Genomic DNA, 22,538 nt, shown 5'->3' with positions numbered 1-22,538 from the left:
GGGCAAGGAGAAATGGCCATAAAATCCTGCCTGAAGCTGAAGAATAATTTCCCATTAAGGGTGGAAGATCACTGGAACAGCTGCCCAGGGACATTTCCAACCCACCTGGACACATTCCTGGGTCACCTGCTCCAGGTGACCTGCCTCAGCAGCGGGGTCAGACGGGATTATCTCCAGAGGGCCCTTCCAGCACCACCCATTCTGTTACTCCAAAATGAAACATTTGGTTACAAACCATGTACCAAAACAGGTTTTATTTCACAGCATCTTAATTTCACAGAAGAAAAAACAAACGAACAACAACAAAAAAAAAAAAACAAAACAAAACAAAAAAAAAAACACCCAAAACAGGCTACAACTCAGACTTTTAAATAATGGAATATGACAAAACTAGAAGAGTTTTTGTTTACAGGAAAATGTACAGGCTGTTCTCAAGAGAGTTCTCCGTGCTGAGCCACACCAGCAGCACCTTCACAAAGCACCAGACCCCACCTCGGTGTAAACCTGTTTCTCTTCAGAGCAAGAGGAGTTAGGCTGTGCAAACGTGGACCGGCAGGTCTGGCTCTGGGTCCCGCGCTGAGTTTGCGAACAGACAAGGTACTGATAGTCCTTTGCCACATGGTGGCAGCTTTTAGGTGAAAGCGGAGAGATTCCCGCACAGGGCTGCGAGCTGCGAACGCGGCGGGCAGAGCGGGGAGGTGGGGGAGGATCCCTGCACAAGGGCGGCTGTTCTGCACACACACGAGGCAGCCCTTGCACAAGCCCCAGGCTCTGCGCAGCATCACCCCAAGCTCTGCCACAGCGCAGGGCCCTCCCTGCCCTGCGTCATCCTTGGCTTCCCAACCCGAGTGTGTGCCCGAGCCAAGGTCTAGAATCACTGTTAGACAACATTCAGCTTTCTGTAATTTAATGCTCCTTTTACCCCAGTTTGTTCTCCTGGAAGAAAACAAAAGCTTGCCGGTTTTTTGACGTAAACCCACAGATTGTGGGAGTGTAATTACAGCCCAAATGGCCACTTGAACTAGACAAACTTCCACTGAATACAGACTGCAAAGTGTTGCAAACCAAAGTGCGTTTTGTTCCCTTAGATGGTGAGAAAAGAAAGTTAATTTTGTTACAGAAAACTCTTTATACACGAAATAAAGACGTTCCCAGAGAAAGACACGTTCAGATTTCATTCATACTAATCAAGCTGTCCTGTGAGAAATTTCTTTGCTCTGTTGTACCTCTGTCCCCTCCACAATGCCACCTCAGCTGTCTGCACCACTGTTTGCTAATTTGGAGGCTCATTACACACTAGATGTTTAGTACACCACTATTTCTGCATGCAAGGGCAGATATATTCAGTAGAAAGTTTAACTAGTAGGCATTTTTTTTAAAACCTTTTGGAAGATATCTGGCAAGCTTATTGTCTAAGCTATTAGCTACATCTCACTTCTGGAGACTGGAAAGTCCTTCTGTGTCAGAGAAATCACAAGCATAATAGATTTTACACAAATAATTTGAAGCTACATACAGCTGAACACAGTTACAAAAGGTTTGATAGTCACTGTAATTATTATATATGAAAAATACACTTTGAGCCCCACTCAGAGAAGAAGGGGCTCCAGTAAAGTTTGCTGCAATTCTAATGAAGCCAAATTAGCTTCAGACAAAACACAGCTGAAGAGCAAAGATTCAGCTTTGGTTTTGGCTACAACCAATATTTAATACAAGGAACAGGAATTTACATTACTTACATATTGGAAAGCAAGTCCCTGACCTCAGCATCAGCTCTGGCAGTTTATGAGTCAAACTTAAATTACAACTTTCTCAGTTGGAATAACCAAGTATCAGTTTTGTTCCTTGCAAAAGGACCCAGTAACTTGTATCATAATATTGCTTCAGAAAATAAACCCAAGAGCCAATACCACAGAAGGTTCCACATATAATAAACAATTCATTCCCAACCTGGATACTGTAAAAATAAAGGAAGGAATAAGCCAAGGGGCAGAGAAGTTACTTGAGCTCTGTGTACGCACTAGAGAGCTGCTGGGCACCAGCCAGTAGTGGCTGCTCAGATGTGCAAGAAATGCCAGTTTTATGAGGACCATCACAGTGATGCAACGCTTGGAAGAACAGAGAGTAAAAAAAGTAGCATTTTAAATACCGAGCATGCTTTGTTTCATTGGCCTCGGTTGGCAGCAGTAACTCTACCGGCTTCATATTTGCTCAGATAAGACCATCTACAATACAGTCAATCTTAAAAAAAGGTGCTTATTTCAGGCTACAGAACAGAGAAACAAATAAAACCCCTAAATTATACGTTCGACAGCAAATTGCTCTTAGTCAAGTGCTCATCTTCCACTCAAGAGTGAATTAGGACGGCAATCACTTCCCAACTACCTCACTCAACGTGTGGTACTTCACGACAGGTTTTCAAACCACTTTTCCTTCTAAAGTAAAATGTATATTTTTAAGTTATTTATAGTAAATAAATTGAAATGGAGTAATTTCAATCTCGCTACTTATAGATCACAGAATAGATGCCCTGTATATTATTAGTGCAGATATACTGGAATTGTTTTCCTTGTATGCAAGGCCAATGCAGGTAAAGAATAAATGGCTATACAAATTCAGGATTCCCCACTAAATAACAGAACTAACTTAAAAAGCACTGGTACCAGACCAGCCAGTTTTAGGCACATCTTTAAAAAAATAAAGTATGCATTTCATTAATGTAAAAATGTGAGAAGGTTCTTAGAAACATCTGAACTTTATGGTGCACTGGAATGGAAGTAATGTTCCTTCAGTTTCAAGGAATACAATAAAGGCTTAAAACAAAACAAAAGAAAAAGAACCAATACCATAGTATTCTTCATAGGGAAGAACAGTTTTAGTAAAACCAGGAAGATAAATAAGGAATAATAAGCAGCCATGACAGCTGACTGGTGAATATTTGTGCTTTAAATGTCCAAAAGAAAACAAAAGTTCAATAACTCTTCTCGTACCATCCCCTAGATTTGGCATCTGTGTCCACAGACCTCGACAGTTCCCAACACCCTACAGCCTTCCCAACGAGCTGGAGCCAGTGGCACCTCCACCAGCAGCATCCCGGGGTGGGCCCCAGCACGGCTGGATGCCGGCTGGGACGGAGCTTTGGCTAAGACTGTTGTGTGAGCCGTCTGTAATGAGGTAAGACTTGGTTTTCAGGGAGATACAGAGCCAGTTCCAAAGCTACGAGGACGGTGAATTCGAAACCGATGAGATCCCTTCTGTTAAATCTGAATCTCTCTTCTAGTTTCTATCACAGTGGTAACAAAACAAAACAAAGGAGGGGAGAAAGAATCAGTTAATCCAGGTGATTTCAAGGCATTGTTAGATTAAGTCAGTGATGCACGGCCTGAGCTGTATTTTCAGAATCAAGACCAGCTTATCAGCTCAGCTGTGACACCCACACAACAGTTCCTGCTTCTCTGGCAAACATATGCAAGTGCAAAAATAACTTTACTGAAGGATCAGTGAGACACCAGCCTGCACCAGGCAGATAGTTCTAATGAATTAAAAAACAAACCAAGGAGGAGCCCTAACAAGACATAAAACTGGCTGAAAGAGCTGGTCTTCCACTGAAACCCTTGCATTTAATCTTTGCCTATGAGCTAGGGAGGAGGCTCTGACAGCGGATGGAACAAGGTTCATAGCACTTACATCTATTAGGTGTTTCACTTCATGTTTCCTGAGGTCACTGCTGATCTTGGCTGCGAGCAGAACACAAGCACCAGCGCACAGTTTGCGGTTCTGTTTGTTGAGTTTGCCTTGCAGGACGAGCTTCTCAAAGTAAACGTAGGCCATGGAGACAGTCACTGGCTCCAGACTGCACTCCTCACTCAGGTTTCTCATCTCTCTCTTTAAACTGGGAATAGGAGAAAAGACACCCCCCCAGGCATGACAGATTTTATTAAACACTGTAGAAATACTGCAGCACAGCAACTCAGAGGAGCATATGGGTAAGACTCCTATTTGGAAAACCATGACAAGTATTATCCTAGAGTGGAAAAGTTCAGCTGGCAGCAAGCTGGTGCTGATGCACAAACTGATTTCACCTGGCTGACAACATCCACTGTGGTAGAACAATTCCTCATCTGCCCATAAACACCAGAGCTTAGCTGCCTCACTGACACACAGACTATTGCTGTAGGATTTCTTCTGGGCTCCCAAACTGGTTTGTGATTCATATCCTAAGACTGAACCACTCTGACCTACAGAAAACCACAGCAGAGCCCAGCAGACAGCAGCTGCTGCACAGAGACCTGTCTAGTAGACACCTTGTGTAAGAGCCAGGTGTGAGAGGAAGGCAGCCTGCTTTCCACACTTCCCTCACAGCCAGCCCTTCACCTCAGCATTTAGCAGGCTTGGAGGTGGATGGTTCCTCTCAGGGCTGCCATCCACACTGTAGCTGCATGATCTCTGCAGGAACACACTGCTCTGAACTGCTGCAAAGCAGAGCATGCAGGACTCAGGCAGAACAAACTGCCCCAGCAAACCTTCCCCTGGAGCTGAGCTACACCTGGCCCTGGTGACTCAGCAGAATCGTGTTTAAGCGGGCTATTTCAACAGGCTCTGATTGCATTAATCTCCCTGTAACACCAGCAAGATTACAGGTCTCTGAAGGTGCAACAGTGTATCTTGCTGAGGAGCAACCAGATGCATTTACTCAAGGACGAGAAATTCTGTGTGGCCTCCACAAAAAGCTTTTCTTTACCAAGTCTTCCCAGATCTAACACTCTTTATCCTCTATCCTTTGTCTGTGGTCATCAGTGAGTCTGGTAATTGAAAGGCAAAAATAGCCAGAGGGCCCAGAAAGCCAATCCAGTTGGAGTGGGATTGCACTGCAGCCAAGCAATCAGGTTACAAGTGTTTGTTTCAAAGCTAATGCTACTCCACTGTTAATTGGCTCCTAGTGTTAGTACACCACAGTTGGTGAAACAAAACCCTTGAGGTGGAACTTTGAAAACCAACTGTTACCCTTTCTGAGCATCCTCAAGATTCCAATACAGGGCTGTCATCCTACAGTCAGCTCAACTGACAACAGGAGATTAGTGTTTAATCATATATGCTATTAATAGATTTAGTATTTGCTGCATACAAGTGCAGCCTCAGACAGTGTGGATGGTGTTCTTGTTATTCAAGGCTTATTTCTTACCTCCTAATTTTGCTCAGTGTCAACTTGATATGAGGAAACTTCTCTCTAAAGGTTTCATTCATATCCTTTTTAAGGTCTGAGGGTTTCACATACTCTATGACTGTAGTCTGAAATGCAAGAAGCAAAATTTATCATTTGTCTTGTGACCAGGACTGACAGCCAAACAACTCATCCAAAAACACAGATGCAAAGGCAAACTTGAGTTTTATTATTCATAATTTAACATTTCTGAAATGTCCCAAAGTTGAATCCCAACTATAGACAAAGTCTTTAAAAAATAGTAAGCAAATGGTTATAAGAAATAAACGACAACATGAGGACAGGTGCCAGGTTGGCCTTTTACAAGCTTACTGTACAAACTCAAACTGTTTGTATTTTTCAAATACAAACAAACTGTTTGTATTTTTCCTAATCAATTATCAGAAAAAAAAACGCTTTTTCTTCCTAGAGGAATTTTTCTTCCTCAAAAAAACTCTTTATAGGAGGATCTGTCAGGGAGTCTCTCCCCTCTCAGGTACGCCAGTCACTCACCATGTAAGAGGCAAAGATGAGAACACGTTTATGTTTTCCACAGGGCCACTGAGGATCATCCAGAAGATTTGGATCATACTCTGCAGCTTCTCCAGCTTCACTTCCTGAGGGAATGAGGAAAGCACATTGGGTCACCAGAAAAAGAGCTTTAAATTCTCTGTTTCCTTCTTAAGAAAGTTTTCAAATAGCAAATGTTAAGTATTGGCAGATCTCACAGTACAGGCAAATTGCAGCTAAAGGCACATGCTTGCATTTCATAAATGCACCAGTCACAAATTAGAACAATTAAATAAACCACACAAACTCTTTCTCCACCACACACACACCATGCCTGACACACTGTTTTAGATTTAATGCAAACTGAGTTTGCCTTTACAAATATACCCAGAAAACAACTGCCCAGGACTGAATTCTTTTGTCTGTAGTCTAACAGACAGCAGAGTTGTTGTCAGGTTTGTTCTTTTACACAAGAGAAGGGATTCTTGCCACAAACTCTGGCTTATGTATTGTTACTGTGCTAGAAAGCAAGGAGAACCACCTGGACCCACGTACACCAGATGTTTCTTGGTGAGTAATATAAAACTTTACATTCCCAAGGAAAAGTTTTGTGCCTCTTGAATGGCACAAACAGAACTAGGCCAGATATATGGGGGATGTAAGGAGTTTGTGGAAGCCTCAGTCCTAAGGCTCATCGTTTGCACTGCACTAACGAGCTGCAGCACCTCCCTCCCAACAGCACACTGACCACTTGCAGTTGTCTCAGACAAATCTCTGCCTTTTCTGCTGCGTGCACCAGTGATGACAGAGCTGGCTCTGTCCTTACCAATGTCTGTCCCTGCTGGTATGGTTTTTGCTGTCACAGGTTTGTATCTTGATCCAGGAAGACTCCGGGGAGCACTGGCTCGACAGGGGGGAACAGCACCGTAGGCGTCGGCTTTGCGAACAACCAGAGCGTTGGTCGGGTACAAGAATTTTGCATAGGACACAACCTGAAAGAACAGAAAGTTCTAGTGGTTATGGGGGGAAATTTACTGAAAGGCTTATTTCCAGATATCAAGGATTTTCCAAACAGAGTCCCCTAGAGTCTGGATTTGGGAGTGGGGAGCTTGGAACTGTGAGACGGGAGGAAGGGAAAGGCTGGATGAGCTATGCCTTATTTCCACAACTTTAAAATGAAGAGTTGTACAAGATTTGGTGGGATGGCAAAGAAAAGGTGGGAATCACAAGTAAAATTCTGGCATTATAAATTTAACTAAAGCAGTATGGATTTCATCCATATTTCTATCAAAACTTCACTCACATGCTGCCTCAGATAGCAAAGTCAACTCAATTCTCCAGAAACAGAGGCAGAAGATCACAAGCTTCAGCAGCCTCCTCAGAAGTAGCATTATCACAAGCCACAATTTCAAACTATGGGTCTAAAACTTCCACTGCTCTGAAAAGCCACAGCTCTAACAGAATGGACAGCAAAGCCCTGCATAAATTGACTTGTCCCAGCATGAAATGGCCCGGGGTGAAAAAGTAAATGTCCTTACCTTGCCATCAGCACCCAGCTCTACTCCTTCCAGTCCAAGCACCATCTCAGTAGATACTGAAACTCCCCCAGAAGGATGTCGCTGTTTCTGTCCTTCCATTTTCAGATCACTAAATGCAGGTAAGAAAGAGCACTATCACAAAATGCAAGCCCAGCTTCCCATGGTAAACACCAACCAACACCACCAGGTCAGAGTTCTCCTGTGTGGAAATAAGCCAACCCCTCAATGCCACCTCTAGGATAGCATTACTCTTTTCAAAATGTGGAGATGTTCAATAACCAAAGAATCAGATTTCATTTCAGTTTAACACAAATCTACCAATCTACCTATTGAAGGTAAACTGTTTTTAATATGATCTTTCTGCATAAGACCACACCATTCCCAGCCCTCTAATGCTCAAACACGTAACAGCAAAGTTGATTTACATTACTTGTTTCCCAGGATTAGAAATCTGCCTTTCAAGTGCAAATTTGCAACCCCTGTGCACACAAGCTCAAGTTCAGAATGAAGCTGCAGATCTCTCTGTCAGCGATGGCACCACGTGGTTTTGTCACCAATATTCCAATACAAAATCCAGTTTTCAAGTGAAGAACTGCCTTGCCAGCTTGCAAGCAGAACAGCACAGTGCTCAGAACTGCTCTGAAATAGCTCCAGTGACCTTGCTGCCTTTCTATTATGTGGGAGAATATTTTCCCATCAACTATTTTTATGGCATGTATTTGCATACAATACAATTCCCACCACTAAGCATCCGTTTCCTTTGTCCATAAGTTAGGGACAGGACAGAAGTGACAACACAATTGTTTTGCCAGAACAGAATTAGTGTTTTGTATGGTATATTTGTAGATAACAGACCTTCACAGAATGGACTTAAACTTCACAAGGGACTGAAGAAAGACCCGGGGAAATCCAGTTTGCAGGTTTTGTTTCTCATAAATGATCATATTGACAGTTGTAAACAAAAATGTAGTCCAAACACTAAAAGCAGTGTGAATCAGTCCAAACTGTTTCTGCTTTTCTTAGGTTGCAAATAGTGACATTCACAGCTTAAAGCTGAGAAACAGAAGGGCATCTTTAACTTATTTAGGTGTAAATTCACTATAAAACCTTGAGAATTTCCACTGAAGGCAACAGCACCCTTCCCTGAAACTCCCTGTGCTTTTTTGTTGACACCACTGTTTGTGGCTCTAAAGACAGTTGATTTCTGACCACTTTAGGAGTATAGAAAACCTACACAGCAGCCAATCACATTATCTGTTCAAAGCTGATTTCAGAGATTTCACAGCGCTGGAGTGCTTTAAAATGTGAATAAACACTGGAAGAAAAGTCTGCTTTTTCCAGTATTTTTCTCTTGGAGTTTGAATGAACACTTTGACACTGTGGCAGTGTCTGGTTTTGCTGCTCTGACAGCAAGCTCTTGTCCTTACACATGAACGGCAGGTTAAATAGGCTCGCTTGCTTCAGAACAGGAGACCTACACCAAGCACACTCATTTCAGGAGATCTTTTGAAACAACAGAGCAGACATTTCACAGAGCAGCTGAAGAGACTCACCTGATCCTCAACCCCTCCCCGTAAGGTAGGATAGAAAACGCCACGCACAGTGTTCGTTTAGCACAGATTAACACTATCCTGCAGGCAGATGGGGAAAGATCAGGATATGAATTAAGATCCAGAAGTTACAAAGCAGATTTATGGGATATTAATACAAGGCTCTTCTTATCTTGCTCTGCAAGTCATGGATTTAATATTTTCAGAAAGCAGCAGAAGAGCAGAGGTTTAACACTGACCCTGCAGGTCCTTGGGGCTCTCTATCAAACCTCAGAGTTTAGGACCTGCCATCACCTTGGGAGCTCCTCAAAAGAGATCCCAATCAAATATATTTCTCTATTTATGTGATTTTTACATAAACCTTGTGAAAAGATGTGGATAATATTCTACATTTAGATGAAACCTCACACTTCTATTAATAATAAACATAAATCCAGCCTCCCTTTCTCTTCTGCTCAGCAACCATGAACCTAGAATTTGGCTAAACCGAGCCATTCTCCTTAATGGCTTCTCCATTTCTTCTCCATTCTCAGCTCTGACCTCTCTGTGTGCCAGCGATAAGGAAACTGAGAGAAATAAGAAAAGTGAGAGAAGAAAAGAGAGAATGATTTAACCTCCTCAGAGTAGGATGGCAGAATCATCAGTGTATTATAGCAAATGTAGCAGATATGAGCACCTACCACCTTTGAAAGAAGTCTGGATAACGCTAACAAGGCCCCAGGGGCATCCTCTAATTCTCACTGATATTAAATGTCTTACTGCATGGAACTGGAGGCTGCTTCCTACTGCACACAACTACAGGGGGAACCTCGCTCCACATGTTACCTGCTGTTCTTGGTGTCATACTGCCTCATGTTCTTGATGAAGTGCATCTTCTTCAAACTTTTGTGTCTTGGAGACCCAGATATATGCTTGGTTCTGCAATGACAAAAAGAAAAACAAAAAAGCCACATCTGTTAAGTGTTCTGAGAAAAATTCATGCCAGTTGTATGATCAGATGGCAGCACTAGCATGCAGGACCTCAGATATTGGCGTGGAAGAGGGTGGAGGGAAGAGAGGACTGCATGCAACGAGCTGAGGTTAATGCTGCTTTTGAAAAAAAGTACCTTCGTACACTGGCATATTCCACTATGTCTTCTAAAAAGTCTAGAGAGCAGCGCTGGGAGATAAAACGCCTTCTGCAAAATGTACAACACCACGAAGAGTGAACAGCATTAGTTCATGGCCTCCGAGTTTATGAACTGCAACAGATCTATGAGCTCTTAGGATGCATGGCAGGTTTTCTGGATTTTTGTTTTGTTTCAAGAGTGCTTAACTAAGAGTCTAAAATTCCTTAAAAGGCCAAGAACTTGTCTCCCCCTCTAGGACCCCTGAAATACATATTTCTACCAACTTCATCAACAAGACCATTCATTATCTGCCACACAGAAGAACGCCTACCTGTAAGTTAAACACCTAAAAAGCTTCCAAATACTCATTTCAAATCTGACAAGAATGTCACAAAAAGATCCCCCCCATCAAGGCAGGGGAATAAATAATTTTATATCAATTAAGTTCAGATACAGGTACATCTGTATGATGACCAAACATCTGTGTGCATTCTCCATTCAGAACAGCTGTCTCCAGCTCCAGGAGTCAGCAGACTGAGAGTCTGTGACTGCAGCTCAATAAAACTGACAGATCTCTCTGAGAAACAATAGAGAGGGTTATTAGAGGAAGCCAAAGTACTTGGCATCCATGTGAAGTCCCAGAATGGAAGATGCAAGAATAATAGTAGTGCTCACGTGAGTTAGTGTAACATTAATAGGATATTACGTTCAAGCAAAAAGAAAAAATAGACTTTGCCAAAGTAAGATGCACTACTATTGTCCAAGTCAGATCTTTCTTTGTTGATAGATATTTACAAATGAATTGTGCAACTTTGACTGCAATTTCCATAGGAACAATGCACTCCACCAGCAAAAAGCTGACACAAAAACTATCGAAGTGCATATTTTCTGCTTCTGTTTGCGCATGCATTAATGCTACACTTTTAGCACAAGCCATGTGTGTTCAAGTCCAAGGTTTTCTTCCCAAGTGAGACAGGAACTCAACTAACAGGCAGTGCTGCCATGGAAGTCAATGTAGAAGCAGCACACGAGACAAAAGTTGCAGGATTCTGGTTTGACAATACCAGCTTCTGGCAAAAAAAAAATTAAAATAAAACCTCAAGCTGCAGCAGAGCAGACTCTCAGCTGCACTGTTTAGGCACTCTTAAAAGGAAGTAAAGCTCAGAACTCAAACAGGTAGGAGGATGAAGAATTAGTGTCCCTTTCTGCAAACACAAGGGTGGCAAGCACTCCCACAGGACTAACACTTTGAGTATTGCTAGAGACTGCCTCCTACAAATCCACAGCCATTAAGGTGTAAGTGGAGAACATTCCTGGCACAGCTTCAACACCCTCCACCAGCACTTCAGTTTTAAAATTATTACTGGTTCGCTGCTTTTCAGCAAGAATGGCACAGGAATGTTGAACACTTGCACATTTACATGGCTCTCCAGTCTAATCTGGCATCTAACATTCAATAAAAAACCCTTCATGAAATGAGGAAGTAACTGCAAACCTCCTGGCTCTAATGCAGTTGGTAACATCCACAATCTTCCTTCCGCCCCTCCCGGGGGAGACCTGGCTGGATGGAGACAGAAGGACGCCGTGTATGGCAAGCACAGGGAAAACACAGCTAATGCCAGTGGGCACTGGTACAAAGAAAAACACACAGTTCTGTAAAAAGATGCTTGGTGTGAGTAACAGGATTGATTGGGAGAGCCATGGCTACATCCTCACTCCTAACTCCACGGTGGAGACTCAGCCAGGGTGCTACACCTTCTGAACACCCCCTTGCTTTCTCAGGAACAGGGACAAGAGTGCCCAACACCTGAACCGAGAGCAGATCTGGAAGTAAAACCCTGCTGCAGTGAAGGGAAGATCCCACCCCTTGACTCAGAACCACAATGACTCATCCCCACTCTGCCAACAGGAAACTTCATTTTTAGCTACACTTGTAAATAATTTCTGCCCTCAGCAAAGCTGTCACCTTGGAGGAATCCCTGACACTGAGCCAGACACTCTCCCTCAAATCCCAAAACAGCGTGTATGTAAAGAATTCTCACTAATCCAGAGTACCTGAGATAGTTTGTAGGCCCAACCCAGCACTTTACAGCAACACAGCACCTTCAACGTGATCTGAGAGAATCACTAGTGCAGTACTTGGAGAATGCACCAAAATTTGACACTTTTTGAGTATAATCTGCACACACACACGGAGTTTGAGTGCTCTTCTCATGCAGCCAACTCACACTTGCACAACAGGCTGCACTGGGTCACTTCAGTGACTGCTAACTTTGATGACAGAAAAATGTCAAGTCACCTATGCTGTGCTAAGCAGCTTCACCCAGGATAACGCTTCTTGCTACGGTCTATGGAATTCAAAGGATTTTAAGTGGTTTACACAGTGTGTTTGTTGCTGAAAGCAGCCTAATACTAAGAATACCAACATCTCTACATATGCTGAGTTGTGTTATGCAGCCTTACTCATGTGTGACCTTGCAATTTGCAATTGAAATACCTAATATTAAAATGCTCATGGGTTCCATGGAGCAGGTCAGAATTCCAACAGAAAATCCAAACATGCCTGTTTGCCAGCACCAGCCATTGCTGTGACAAGCTATAGAGGGTTTGGGTGCTCGCATGTCCCTGACCAGGAGCTCATTTTTGGGTGCTTCCCAGCCTTTTATTTCAGCAGCCAATAACGCCAAAGCAGGACACTCCCAGACCATTAAAAACAGCAACTGTGTTTACAGAGCCAGAACCTGAGGGGACCCATCAAGAGCAAAAACACACAGAGCACATGCCCAGAGATAAGGGGCTATCAAGTAGAGGAATTTTGGATTACACCTTGGCTCGTTATCTCCATGTGCACACACGGGCTCACACAATCCAACACCGCTGCCAAATCCCTGACGAGCTGAACACGCACTTAAAAAAGCCCACAAAAAACGCCTGTGTTCAGAAAAAAACCCAACAATTATCTTCAGAGCTACATTTTGACTCCTGCCCTGGAAAGCAGTAGCCAGCCCACATATTTATTCTTTCTGATGGATCTCCCACAGAGGAAATCCAATGTTTGAGTGCTTCCAGCTTCAGAGTTGTCCTCTTCTGGTCCTGCCAGGGTCCCACTGAAACTCTCTGCAGAGGCTGGACACTGGCTAAGCAGCAGTGGGATCCCCAGCCCCGAGGGTGACACAGCTCTTAGTGCTCCCAGCAGGACAGGAGACAGCTAAGAGCAATCTATGTATAGCAATGGTAATCCCTACATGTCCTGTCTTATGAATGGAAAGGAGAAAGCTTGTTAAGTCACAGCTCCAGATTAGAGAACACTGACCTTTCTGATGCCTTGCCAAGAGTTTTCTCCCTCCTGCCACCCGCACTGGGCTACCTGCAGACACCCAGGAGGACAAAAAGAGGAAAGCTTTGGAATATTGCTGCAGTTGGAAGTGTGCAAGTTCTTTAGCAAGTACTGAATGCAAGAGATGCTGGCCCTGTGCTGCCAGCTGTGGCTTCAGGCACAGACCAGCCATTTGGCCACTTGGAAGCTCCTCTCTGTTTTGCCGTTCTGGTTCCTGCATTTTTGCCACAGCAGGTGAACTGAGCAGCTGGCCTCCTGAAGGGCAAAACTGATAGCTTCTAAAAATCTCAGAGTGGTTCTCCTCAATCCTGATTAACCCCCATCCCTCTAAGGCACAGGGCTGCACTCAGCCCACCACACAGCCAGAGTTCAACCAACATTCAGATGTTTCCTGAGTTCATCTTATGCTGTGATCTCTTGTTCTCATCACCTCCAGGATCACCAAGCCTTGCAACAGGAGTGTTCAATGCTGCCAGAGATGCTGCCAGAGCTCCCCCTCCTCCAAGGGGCCCAGCAGTGTGGATTTGTTTCTATTGGAGCTGCATCCATGGCCCTGCAGATGCTGCATGCACAGACAGGCACACACCCCAGGCACTGGGCTAAAATTAGCAGCAGGGCTGATACCCTCTGTTGCTCTTTAGCCATCCGTACTGCCAATGGGGGAGGTCAAGGATTTTTAATTACTGTGTAAAATGAAGGCCTAATAGAATTTGGTTTCCTATTTCTCACTTGAGTTTTATTTTAATATGATGTCCCTTTCTAATGTCCTTTACAGGCCTCAGTATGATCACATTTGTCAAGAGGCTGAGTTATTAATATAACAAGGACAAAAAAAAATAATTTATTGGTTTTTGGAAGCACTAGCTTAAAAACAACTGTCAAAGGTAATTTGCACAACAAATCCAGATCCCAAATCCTGTTTACAACAGGAAGACATACCTGTCAGCTTTGTTTTTCCAAGACATATTTTAAAGATTAAGCCGTATTGTTTTCATTCCTTAAGGCAGGACAACAAACAGATATGAACTGTGCTTGGGCTTCACTAGGTAAAATACAGGCATTGGGGGATTAAGAAAGCTACTCCTTGTATTTAAGCTTACTTTTTAACAGCTGCCATTTCTTCTGCAGCCCAGGAGACATTCAGAGATTTCAGACTTGCATCCCAGAGTGTGTGAGTGGGAGCATCCCTGTTCTGCTATCAGTGCCCTGTGCCTCACCACCCTCGGTGCTCACACTAATGAGTTTCCTGCTCAAAAGCAGATTGAGTACAGCTCACTGGTAGCAACAAGTTCTCAGTAATTAAAGCCAAAAGAAGCCCGAGACTGCATTTACACTGAATCACATCAAAACCATGTCTTTGGTAAAACAACTGATTTCACAAAGGATCTGTGTCATGAAAAGCCCAGCACCGAGCAGGCCATTTTCATGGGTGGATGGTTCTAGCTCAGATGCTCCTTGAGAGGCAGAGAAGAAAGACACTTTGCATCACCAAGAGTAAGCGTACAGCTCAGTGCTCCTTCTTCACAAAGTCAGCTCTCACTGTTTTATGGCACCACAAATGTGCATTTGGATTGCAGGCCCCATCCCAAGAGCTCTTTCTGACATTTAAGTACCAGCCTGCCAGAAAATAAATACAAGTCTCACAGCAGGGCTAGTTTAACTTATTCATCCAGTAATCTTCATTTTAAAGGGTAAACTGAAATCAACCACATGAGTATGAAAAATCCTTTTAGGCTACAGAGCAGGCCCCTCTGTGAGAGCCCAGGATGAAGGAGGAGGCCTAATTCCTTCAGCTTTGTGTTCCTACTCAAGGTTTGCTTGCAAAATTGAAAGGGCACAAGGGGCTTTCCTGCTGGTCTCCTGCTGGAGAAAATCCTGCACTCCTCCACCAGTAAAGCCATATACAAGGGAAGAATGTGTCACACAGCCTGTGGAACAGATGAGAATGAACAGAAATGAAGTATAATTTGAATGAAAGTGGAGGCCGAGTAAGTGGGAAGCTCACTAAGCCTGGAGAGTTTTAAATACTAACAAGGAAAGAAATTAGATAATCTTCACAGCAGCTGCTACTTCATTGCTGATTCACAACCACATATGATTAAGACCTAATAGAGAATGAGCTTTATATTCATTGAGTTTCATAAATCACATTGGTTTGGTGCTCAGAGTGTTTAGACAATGCAAGGAGAAAAGAATGCCTTCCAGTAAGTATTGTGAAAGCCTAGCTGTTGCGGCAGAACCACCAAACCAGATGTGAAGTTTGCTGTGCCCACGGCCCTCTCCTAAAGCTGACTCCTAAAAATCCCTGCTGCTTCTCACAAAGCAGACTAGATGTGCTGGCCAGAACACCACCAACATTTCTCCAAATTTCTCCCAGTTTCTGGAGGTGTTCATAGCTCACCAACCTGGCTGCCCCCTGTGCTTTGTGCTCTGCTTACTCAGCACTGAACTGCTGACCAAAACAGGCACGTGAAATGCAAAGTGTGTCCTTGATGACACTGTGGGCATTATGCTAGAAATATTCATGCACTTCACTGAGAGATGATGCTGTCATTTCATCATGTGCCTTGCTAAATAAAAGCCTTCAGCACAATAAACTCCCAAGCTGAAAAATAAAAGGAAGAAGAAAGAAAAAAAGAAAGCAAGAAGCTTTTAACTGGGAAGGAGAAAAGGAAAACTGGTGACTGGAGGAAACCAAATCAAAGCAAGTTTAGAGAGGTCCCACAGTGTTTTTATGGGCACCTGGTTCTTCCCATTTCATTAGTCATCCCCTTCAATGCACAGTCAAGAGGCTGCAGCTTTACTAGGGCAAAATTTTATGCTTAAATTGCAGCAGCCACAACAGAGCAAGTGCAAATCTGTCCTTGCTGTTGAGCAACAGCCCTGACCAGCAGCAGTTCAGCCCATGCTGTGGGGACTCCAAAAGGAAGCAGCTACCCAGCTCTGAAGCAGGTCTGCACTTGGGTACCACCACCTGAGCAAGAGCTGGCACATGAGGAGCATTCCCTGGAGAAGCACTCCAGGATCACAGCCCCAGCAGCGGGGTCAGCTGGCAGCAAGCTTTGAGTTTTAAGGGCTTGGTATGTCTTGTGAAACAGAGGGCCAGCTGAAAGCTCTTCCTTTAACACCTTTTCAGGGAATAGGTAAATTCCTACTACAGAAGGTTACAGTAATTCCTGGTGAATTGCAATTACAGTGGGTTAAATACACAACAGCTGTAAACCAAAGGTCAGGGGTTTGGAGCTCTGTCTGAGGAACTGGGTTGACTGAGTGGCTTTAGCTGAGCACCCTCCATCTGCAGTCATCTGCTTTATCAACAATACCTTGTGCTCATTAAAGAGCCTAAATTTCAGTGTGCATTTTTAAAACTCCAACTACAGAGCCAGACACCTTCAGAACAGCCTTCAAAAGAAGGCTCAAAAATATCTTCAAGCTCGCTCAGCCTGACAGCCTCACAGCTTTAACTGGCTGACAGATGGAAAACAGCAGAACACAATATTTAATATACTACATATCTAATATATGATATATAACTAAATAATGAGTTTTAATATACTATACTGCAACACTCCTACAGGACTTGCTCACTGGAGGTCTGAATGGGATTCCCAAAATTAAGTTATTCTGGTTTTTATATTTAATTTAGTAGCGTTTTCATTCTTGGCTGATGAGTCCTTGACTTGAAGGAAGACAACATCATTCTGACCACCCTCATCACCTCCTGAAGGAAGGAGCTTTGAGCTGGAATCCAAAATCTGCAGCATCCCAAAACCCACTGCCAGGCCTCCTGTATCACTCTGAAAAGCTGCAGAACCCATCCACAGCTGCAAGTGCAGTTAATTGTGCACAGACTACTCCTGCCTGGAGAGCAAAGATACTTTAAAGCCTCTGGACTGTCTAAATTGAAGAGGTCAAATAACCTTGGTGTTGGAAGTGTCTCGGATTGCCTGACCCAGACCCACTCACAGGAGTGCACAGGATACAAAGACTTGGACGTTCTGATCTCCAAGTTTCCTGCTAGGCATACAATTTACTTCTTCTGCTTAATATGCCTGGTTGGGAATGTCCACAGGCAGCTATAAAACACTTAATACTGGACACATGTAATTCACCTGCAGTCAAAAATATGAGAGAAATCTCCTGAAGCAACCTGGGGAGAAGACTGCTGCCTTAACATTCCAGCTGACTTTTAAATGAAGCTCAAGCTTAGAATATGCTCATTTTCAGCCTCGAGCAGCACATCCCAGTCTACTGTTCACCTCTGAAAGGTCAAAGCTTGCCATCTTTGACAGAGCTCGCTGCTTCCTGAAAAGCACCATTTGCCCAGCTTATTCCAAATTCGGTTCAAAATTTAAACTGAGACTTTTTATTTCATCCATCTCAACAATATCTGTTTATTAGCAGAGGGGTTTTTATAAAAATATTTATATTCCTTGAAGTGACAACATCAGCTAAGCTGACAGTAGGACAAAACAACATATTCACCACAGTAAGTATAAAATCCTGATGAAGCATTTCTGCTGTTCCACCCACGGAACTAATCTGATCACACCTATGTCAGCAATCTGGCATCCAATTAACACTCAAAAGCAGAGTAGGTCCAGAGTGTTGCTGTTATCAACTACTGTTTAAACTCCCACTTTCAAAATGACCTAAATTTGCTGATAAATCAGAAATGACTGAGCTATCACGAACACTCAGTTCAGCTCCCTGACCACTGAACTCCAAGGACATTAAAGCATCAGTCACAAATAATTTAGTCTCTGTGTTTATTCTTAGGCCCAGCAGAATGCAGCAAATTATGGCAAAACCAGCTGTTTTTTACATTACATTATAATGAAACCTCAGAAGCACAACAAGCATTGACATTCAGGGCTGTTGTTTCCATTTTTCATGCTTTCATAACCTGGCTATTTCCAGGGCTCTCCGCTATCTGTGTTTCCCCAGAAAGCTCTGCCAGTTTCAGACCCAGCTGCAGAAATTCATTAAAAATCTGTGAATGCCGATTTGTTCCCCGTTTGCTGCCTCCCTCCACTGCTTTCTGTGAGGTCGTTCTTTGAAAGAACAAAAGAACAGAGCAAGATGGAAAAGGAGAAGGGAAGAGGGATGGCAAGCAGATCAGGCAAGCTGGTATAACACAGCATTGTAATTTAAGTTCCTGTAAACAGAAGATTTCTTAGGAAAATGAAAGTGGAAGGTTAAAGTCATTCAGTTTAAAATGCTCAGCCAGCAGCACAATGAAACTGAGCATCCAGGTGTGAATGGTGCCTCCTCTGCCACATTGCCATCCTAAAGGGCCTGAGAGCTATGGAGGAACTCCAGCTTACATCAGGGGAGCAGATCCCTCCTTCCCTGGGCTGTACTGCAGATCCTGCCTGTTACCAATAACCAACCCCCAACTCGAGCAGAGGTGCTGTCACACCCTGCCCTGAGCCACGCCGGCTGGTCTCATCAGCTTCTTGCAACCTCTCAATCAAGTCAGACAAGGTCAAGTTTTGTAATAAAACTCTGCCCAATGATACTGTCAGTAGATAAGAGATCTCCATGGATCAGGGCAAGCCCCAGCACGACGAAATTCCCAGACATGGCACAAGGCTGGTGACTGAACGCAGGCAGAGTGAGTCTGGAGACCCTGCAGCCAGTGATCCTCCTGCATCGGAGGAAAATTCAAAGCAGCTCTTGACAGTGACTCAAAAAGGATTCTGAAGAGAACAGCTGCCTAAAGTGGATATCAAGGATGAAAAGTCCAGGGTGGCAGTGCAGATTCCACTTCCCCCTTCTCTCCACCAACTTCACTCGCCTGTACCTCTGCATGATGCAGCCAGTTAATGATCTAGAATAGCAACATCGCTGTATGGCAAAACAATTCTCAGATTCCCAAGTCCTAATAAAAGGAGATCCATCTTGTAATTGCTGACTTCGGAATCTTAGTTTGCAAACAGCTCACCCAACACAGAAGGGGATGGAGTAAAAGCACCAGCGTCCTGAAGGACATTCCTCCTGCGATTCCCGGAATCACTCCTCATGCAGTTACAACCAGAAGAGTTGTAACTCTTTGTTGTAACACTCTGCTCAGTGGGGATGGAGAGAGATTCCGTCACAGACCAAAGCATGAAACTGTCCAGTGAAAAATAAAGCGGTAAGTCACTCACCCTGTAAGTTGACAGTGAAATTGTCATTAGAGACAGATGGTCCATTTCACCCACTCTTGTGCCCAGTGTGACTGGGATGAGGTACAACCGGCTCTAACACATCTCCACAGGCAGCACAAAACTGTCCTCTTGTCAGAAGATGTGTGTGTCCATGTAAAGATGTGAATCTCCTGTCTGATGGTTTCAGCGGATGCCCTTTTTCTTTCAAGATGAAAACCAGATGAACACTCACTCTAAATCACCCTCAAAAGTAGTATGCAAACTGATCAATACAATATACCCTTCCAGCCAAATCTTCCAAGCAAAAAAATCATGGTTTATTTTGTCATTACTCAGACAGAAGCCTTTTGATTCCCTTGATTGCCTCTTGCATTTCTCTCTACCTTTTATTTCTGATTCATCATTCTTTTCAGCCAGATTGATTAGAATTACCCTAGTGGAACAGCTCAAACCTGATGCCAAAATAAGAGGCAGGAAGGACATCAAATGAGAAGATCCTAAGAATATTTTCTTAGTGTCCTATTGACTTGGCATGGGAAGGGGAAGGATCATCTCTCCAGAAGTCTGCACACACAGGCACAACGAAAGCCACATTCACAAAGGGAACTGTGCCTTGAAACTCTTGATGCAAAACTTGCCCTCAAGAGCTTTGCCTACAATATTGAAGCAATGAAATTAAATGACACAGCACCTCCTGTGCTGGCTTTTGTGGACCAGGAGTGCTAAGTAGGAACTGTTCCACAGCAACACCATCACTCCAGGCTTTCTTGCTCAACTAGCGGCACACAACTGCACAATACAGGGCACCCAGCTGGCAGCCACAGCTTCAATTTCTCCACAAACAAGGAGGGAAAGGTCTGTTCCATGACAAGAAAAGCAATGAGTGGTAAATAACACTTCAAGAGGAAAACACCCCAGAAAGGACAACACATAAGGACCCCCCCACATTACTGACAAACAGTCAAAACTACTTCTCTTCAAATTCACCTGAACCCCCAAGCTGGGGATACACAGGACATCTCCACTGTGCAATGCATGCTGCAAGGGGATACCCATCAACTGCATTAGCAAACTCCACAGCTTTGAAGCACTGACAACATCTCTATTTCAGCTCACTGACAAAGCTCTCGAAGCCACTGTAAAGACAACGGAGACTTAAAGCCTTTGATACCGCTGCCTATCTGCAGGCTCAGAGGGCCAGCTCATTTTACAGAGCTGTTTATGCAAGAAACAGCCTGAAAAGAGTTCTTTCAGAGCTCAAATGCCCAAGATCTGAGCAAGAACCTGCCTCCCAGTCGATTAGAAAAGCAACACTTTCAGCCTGACAGAAGTCCCTCGGAAATGCAATGGTAATCCTGCTCTGAAGGCCAGAGCATCCTCCCCCGAGGCTGACAAGTTCGCTGTGCACAAGCATTCATTAATACACAGTTGCAGAGACAAGCAGCACAAGAGCAGGAGAAGGCACGACACCAGCAGCGGAGGAAGCGTTCTGCCTAACAGTGACCCTGCCAGCTTCATCTGGAAACAGAGAAATGCAGAAACTGGGCTGGGGAAAAGCAGAAGGCAGGGTTCAGGGTACCGCAAACCTGCAAACAGAGCCGCAGAGAGAGATCCCCTGCGCAGATCCCCCTCATCCGCCGCTGCGCCGGCCGGGGCATCCTCCGCGTCCCCGGGCCCGAGCGGCGCTGCCGAGGCGGCGGCAGCGCGGGCCGGGCAGCGCTCCCCGGCCGGATCCCCGCGCACCTCCGGCCGGGCCGCCGGGGCAGGTGCTCCCTCCCGGGGCTACCGCGGGGCCGGCGCCGCCTCCCACGGCCGCTCTCCCCGGGGGCGCCCGTTTCCCATGCCCCGCTCTCCCCCCTCCCGGAGCCGCCGGCCGGCCGAGGGCCCTGGGAAAGTCCGGCTCTTCCCAGGCCCGCGGGGGGTCCCGGCGCTTCCCACGCCCCGCGGGGTCAGCGCGGCGGGGGCGGGGGCTGTGGGCTGGCCCGGCGAGCCCCGTCCCCTCACTCACCTCTGCCGCTGCGCCTCCAGCGCGAAGCCGCCGCCCGCCGCGCTCTGCGTGGGGCTCAGCAGCCCCGGGGCGCCCGGCTTGGGGGCCGCCAGCATCGCCGGCAGGGCGGGCGGCGCCGGGGGCGGCGGGCACAGCGGGCCGCCCAGCAGCAGCTGCGGCAGGAAGATGCCCCCGCGGGCGGGGTCCGCATCCCCCTTGGCTCCGGCGGCGGCGAGCGCCGGCACGCCGGGCAGGAGCAAGGCGGGAGGCGGCTGGCATACGGGCGGAGGGGGAAGCAGGCGCGGGGGGGCTCCGGCCGGCTCTGCCGCCGCCTCCTCCCCGTCGCCCGGGCCGGCGGGCAGCGGCGGCTTCTCGGCGGGCGGGCAGGGCGGCCGCCCGTCCAGGGAGATGTTGTTGAGGAAGAAGAGGGCGGCCTGCCGCCGCCGGGAGTCGCCCCGCTTGCGCGGCGGCGGCTGCTCGCGGGGCGGGCGGGGAGGCGGGGAGCCGCACGCCGCGGCCGCAGCCATTCTCCGAATGAGCCGCGGCCGCCCGGGCGGGGCGGCTGGAACGCAGCGCGGCCGGCGGCTCGCGCGCCCATTGGCTGCGTCGCGCCCGAATGCAAATGAGCCCGGCGGCGGCCCCGCGGCCATTGGCCGTCCGCGCGAGGCCCCGCCCCCGGCGCGCGGGGCCGTGCCGGGTCCTGGCGCCGCCGGCGGGGGCAGCGCCCGGAGCCCCGCGGGGACCGGGCGGCCCCGGAGCCTCCCCGGCCTCTCCCTTTCCTCCCTCGGCGACCTCCCTGCTGCAGCCACGAGCCCGCCGTGCCGCCATGCAAACCCCCGCATCCCCGCACGACCACCCACCGTGTCCCTTTGTGTTACTTTTAAAAAAACTTCTCCTCCCCTCGTGTCCCCACCCAAACCATCAGTAGCATTGGTGGCCGCCTGTTCCCAAGAGGTCCTGGCCTTCCTGGAGGCCGGAGGACACATCGGCTAAACCCATCGCAGGCGTTGGAGCACGTCAAAGCGCTGCTGTAAAAGCGGACGAAGGTCGTTGATCCTCCTGCTCCATCCCAGCGGCCTCGGAGCCGAGCCTCTGGCTTGCAGGGCTGAGGTGCCCCCCAGCCCGCCGACCCCGGGGGCGCAGAGCCCCGCGCAC

The 22,538-nt window shown here is 46.2% G+C and overlaps 1 protein-coding gene across 1 annotated transcript; it reads right to left on the bottom strand.

Annotated features, from left to right (window-relative positions):
- Positions 1-239: 239 nt before the first annotated feature.
- CABLES2 (Cdk5 and Abl enzyme substrate 2) lies at positions 240-21,910 on the bottom strand. The gene is made up of 9 exons (XM_053992651.1): positions 21,405-21,910; positions 9,624-9,716; positions 8,802-8,879; positions 7,249-7,357; positions 6,537-6,702; positions 5,714-5,817; positions 5,183-5,289; positions 3,688-3,892; positions 240-3,283 (listed from the first exon to the last, which is right to left on the bottom strand). The coding sequence occupies exons 1-9, from the start codon at positions 21,908-21,910 to the stop codon at positions 3,143-3,145; spliced, it is 1,509 nt and encodes a 502-aa protein (XP_053848626.1). The 3' UTR covers positions 240-3,142.
- Between the last annotated feature and the right edge of the window lie 628 nt (positions 21,911-22,538).

Source organism: Vidua macroura, chromosome 17 (genome assembly GCF_024509145.1).
Source record: "Vidua macroura isolate BioBank_ID:100142 chromosome 17, ASM2450914v1, whole genome shotgun sequence".
In the NCBI taxonomy this organism is placed as follows: Eukaryota; Metazoa; Chordata; class Aves; order Passeriformes; family Viduidae; genus Vidua; species Vidua macroura.
Note: the sequence above shows the minus strand (reverse complement) of the source record. Positions and strands in the feature narration are given on the sequence as shown.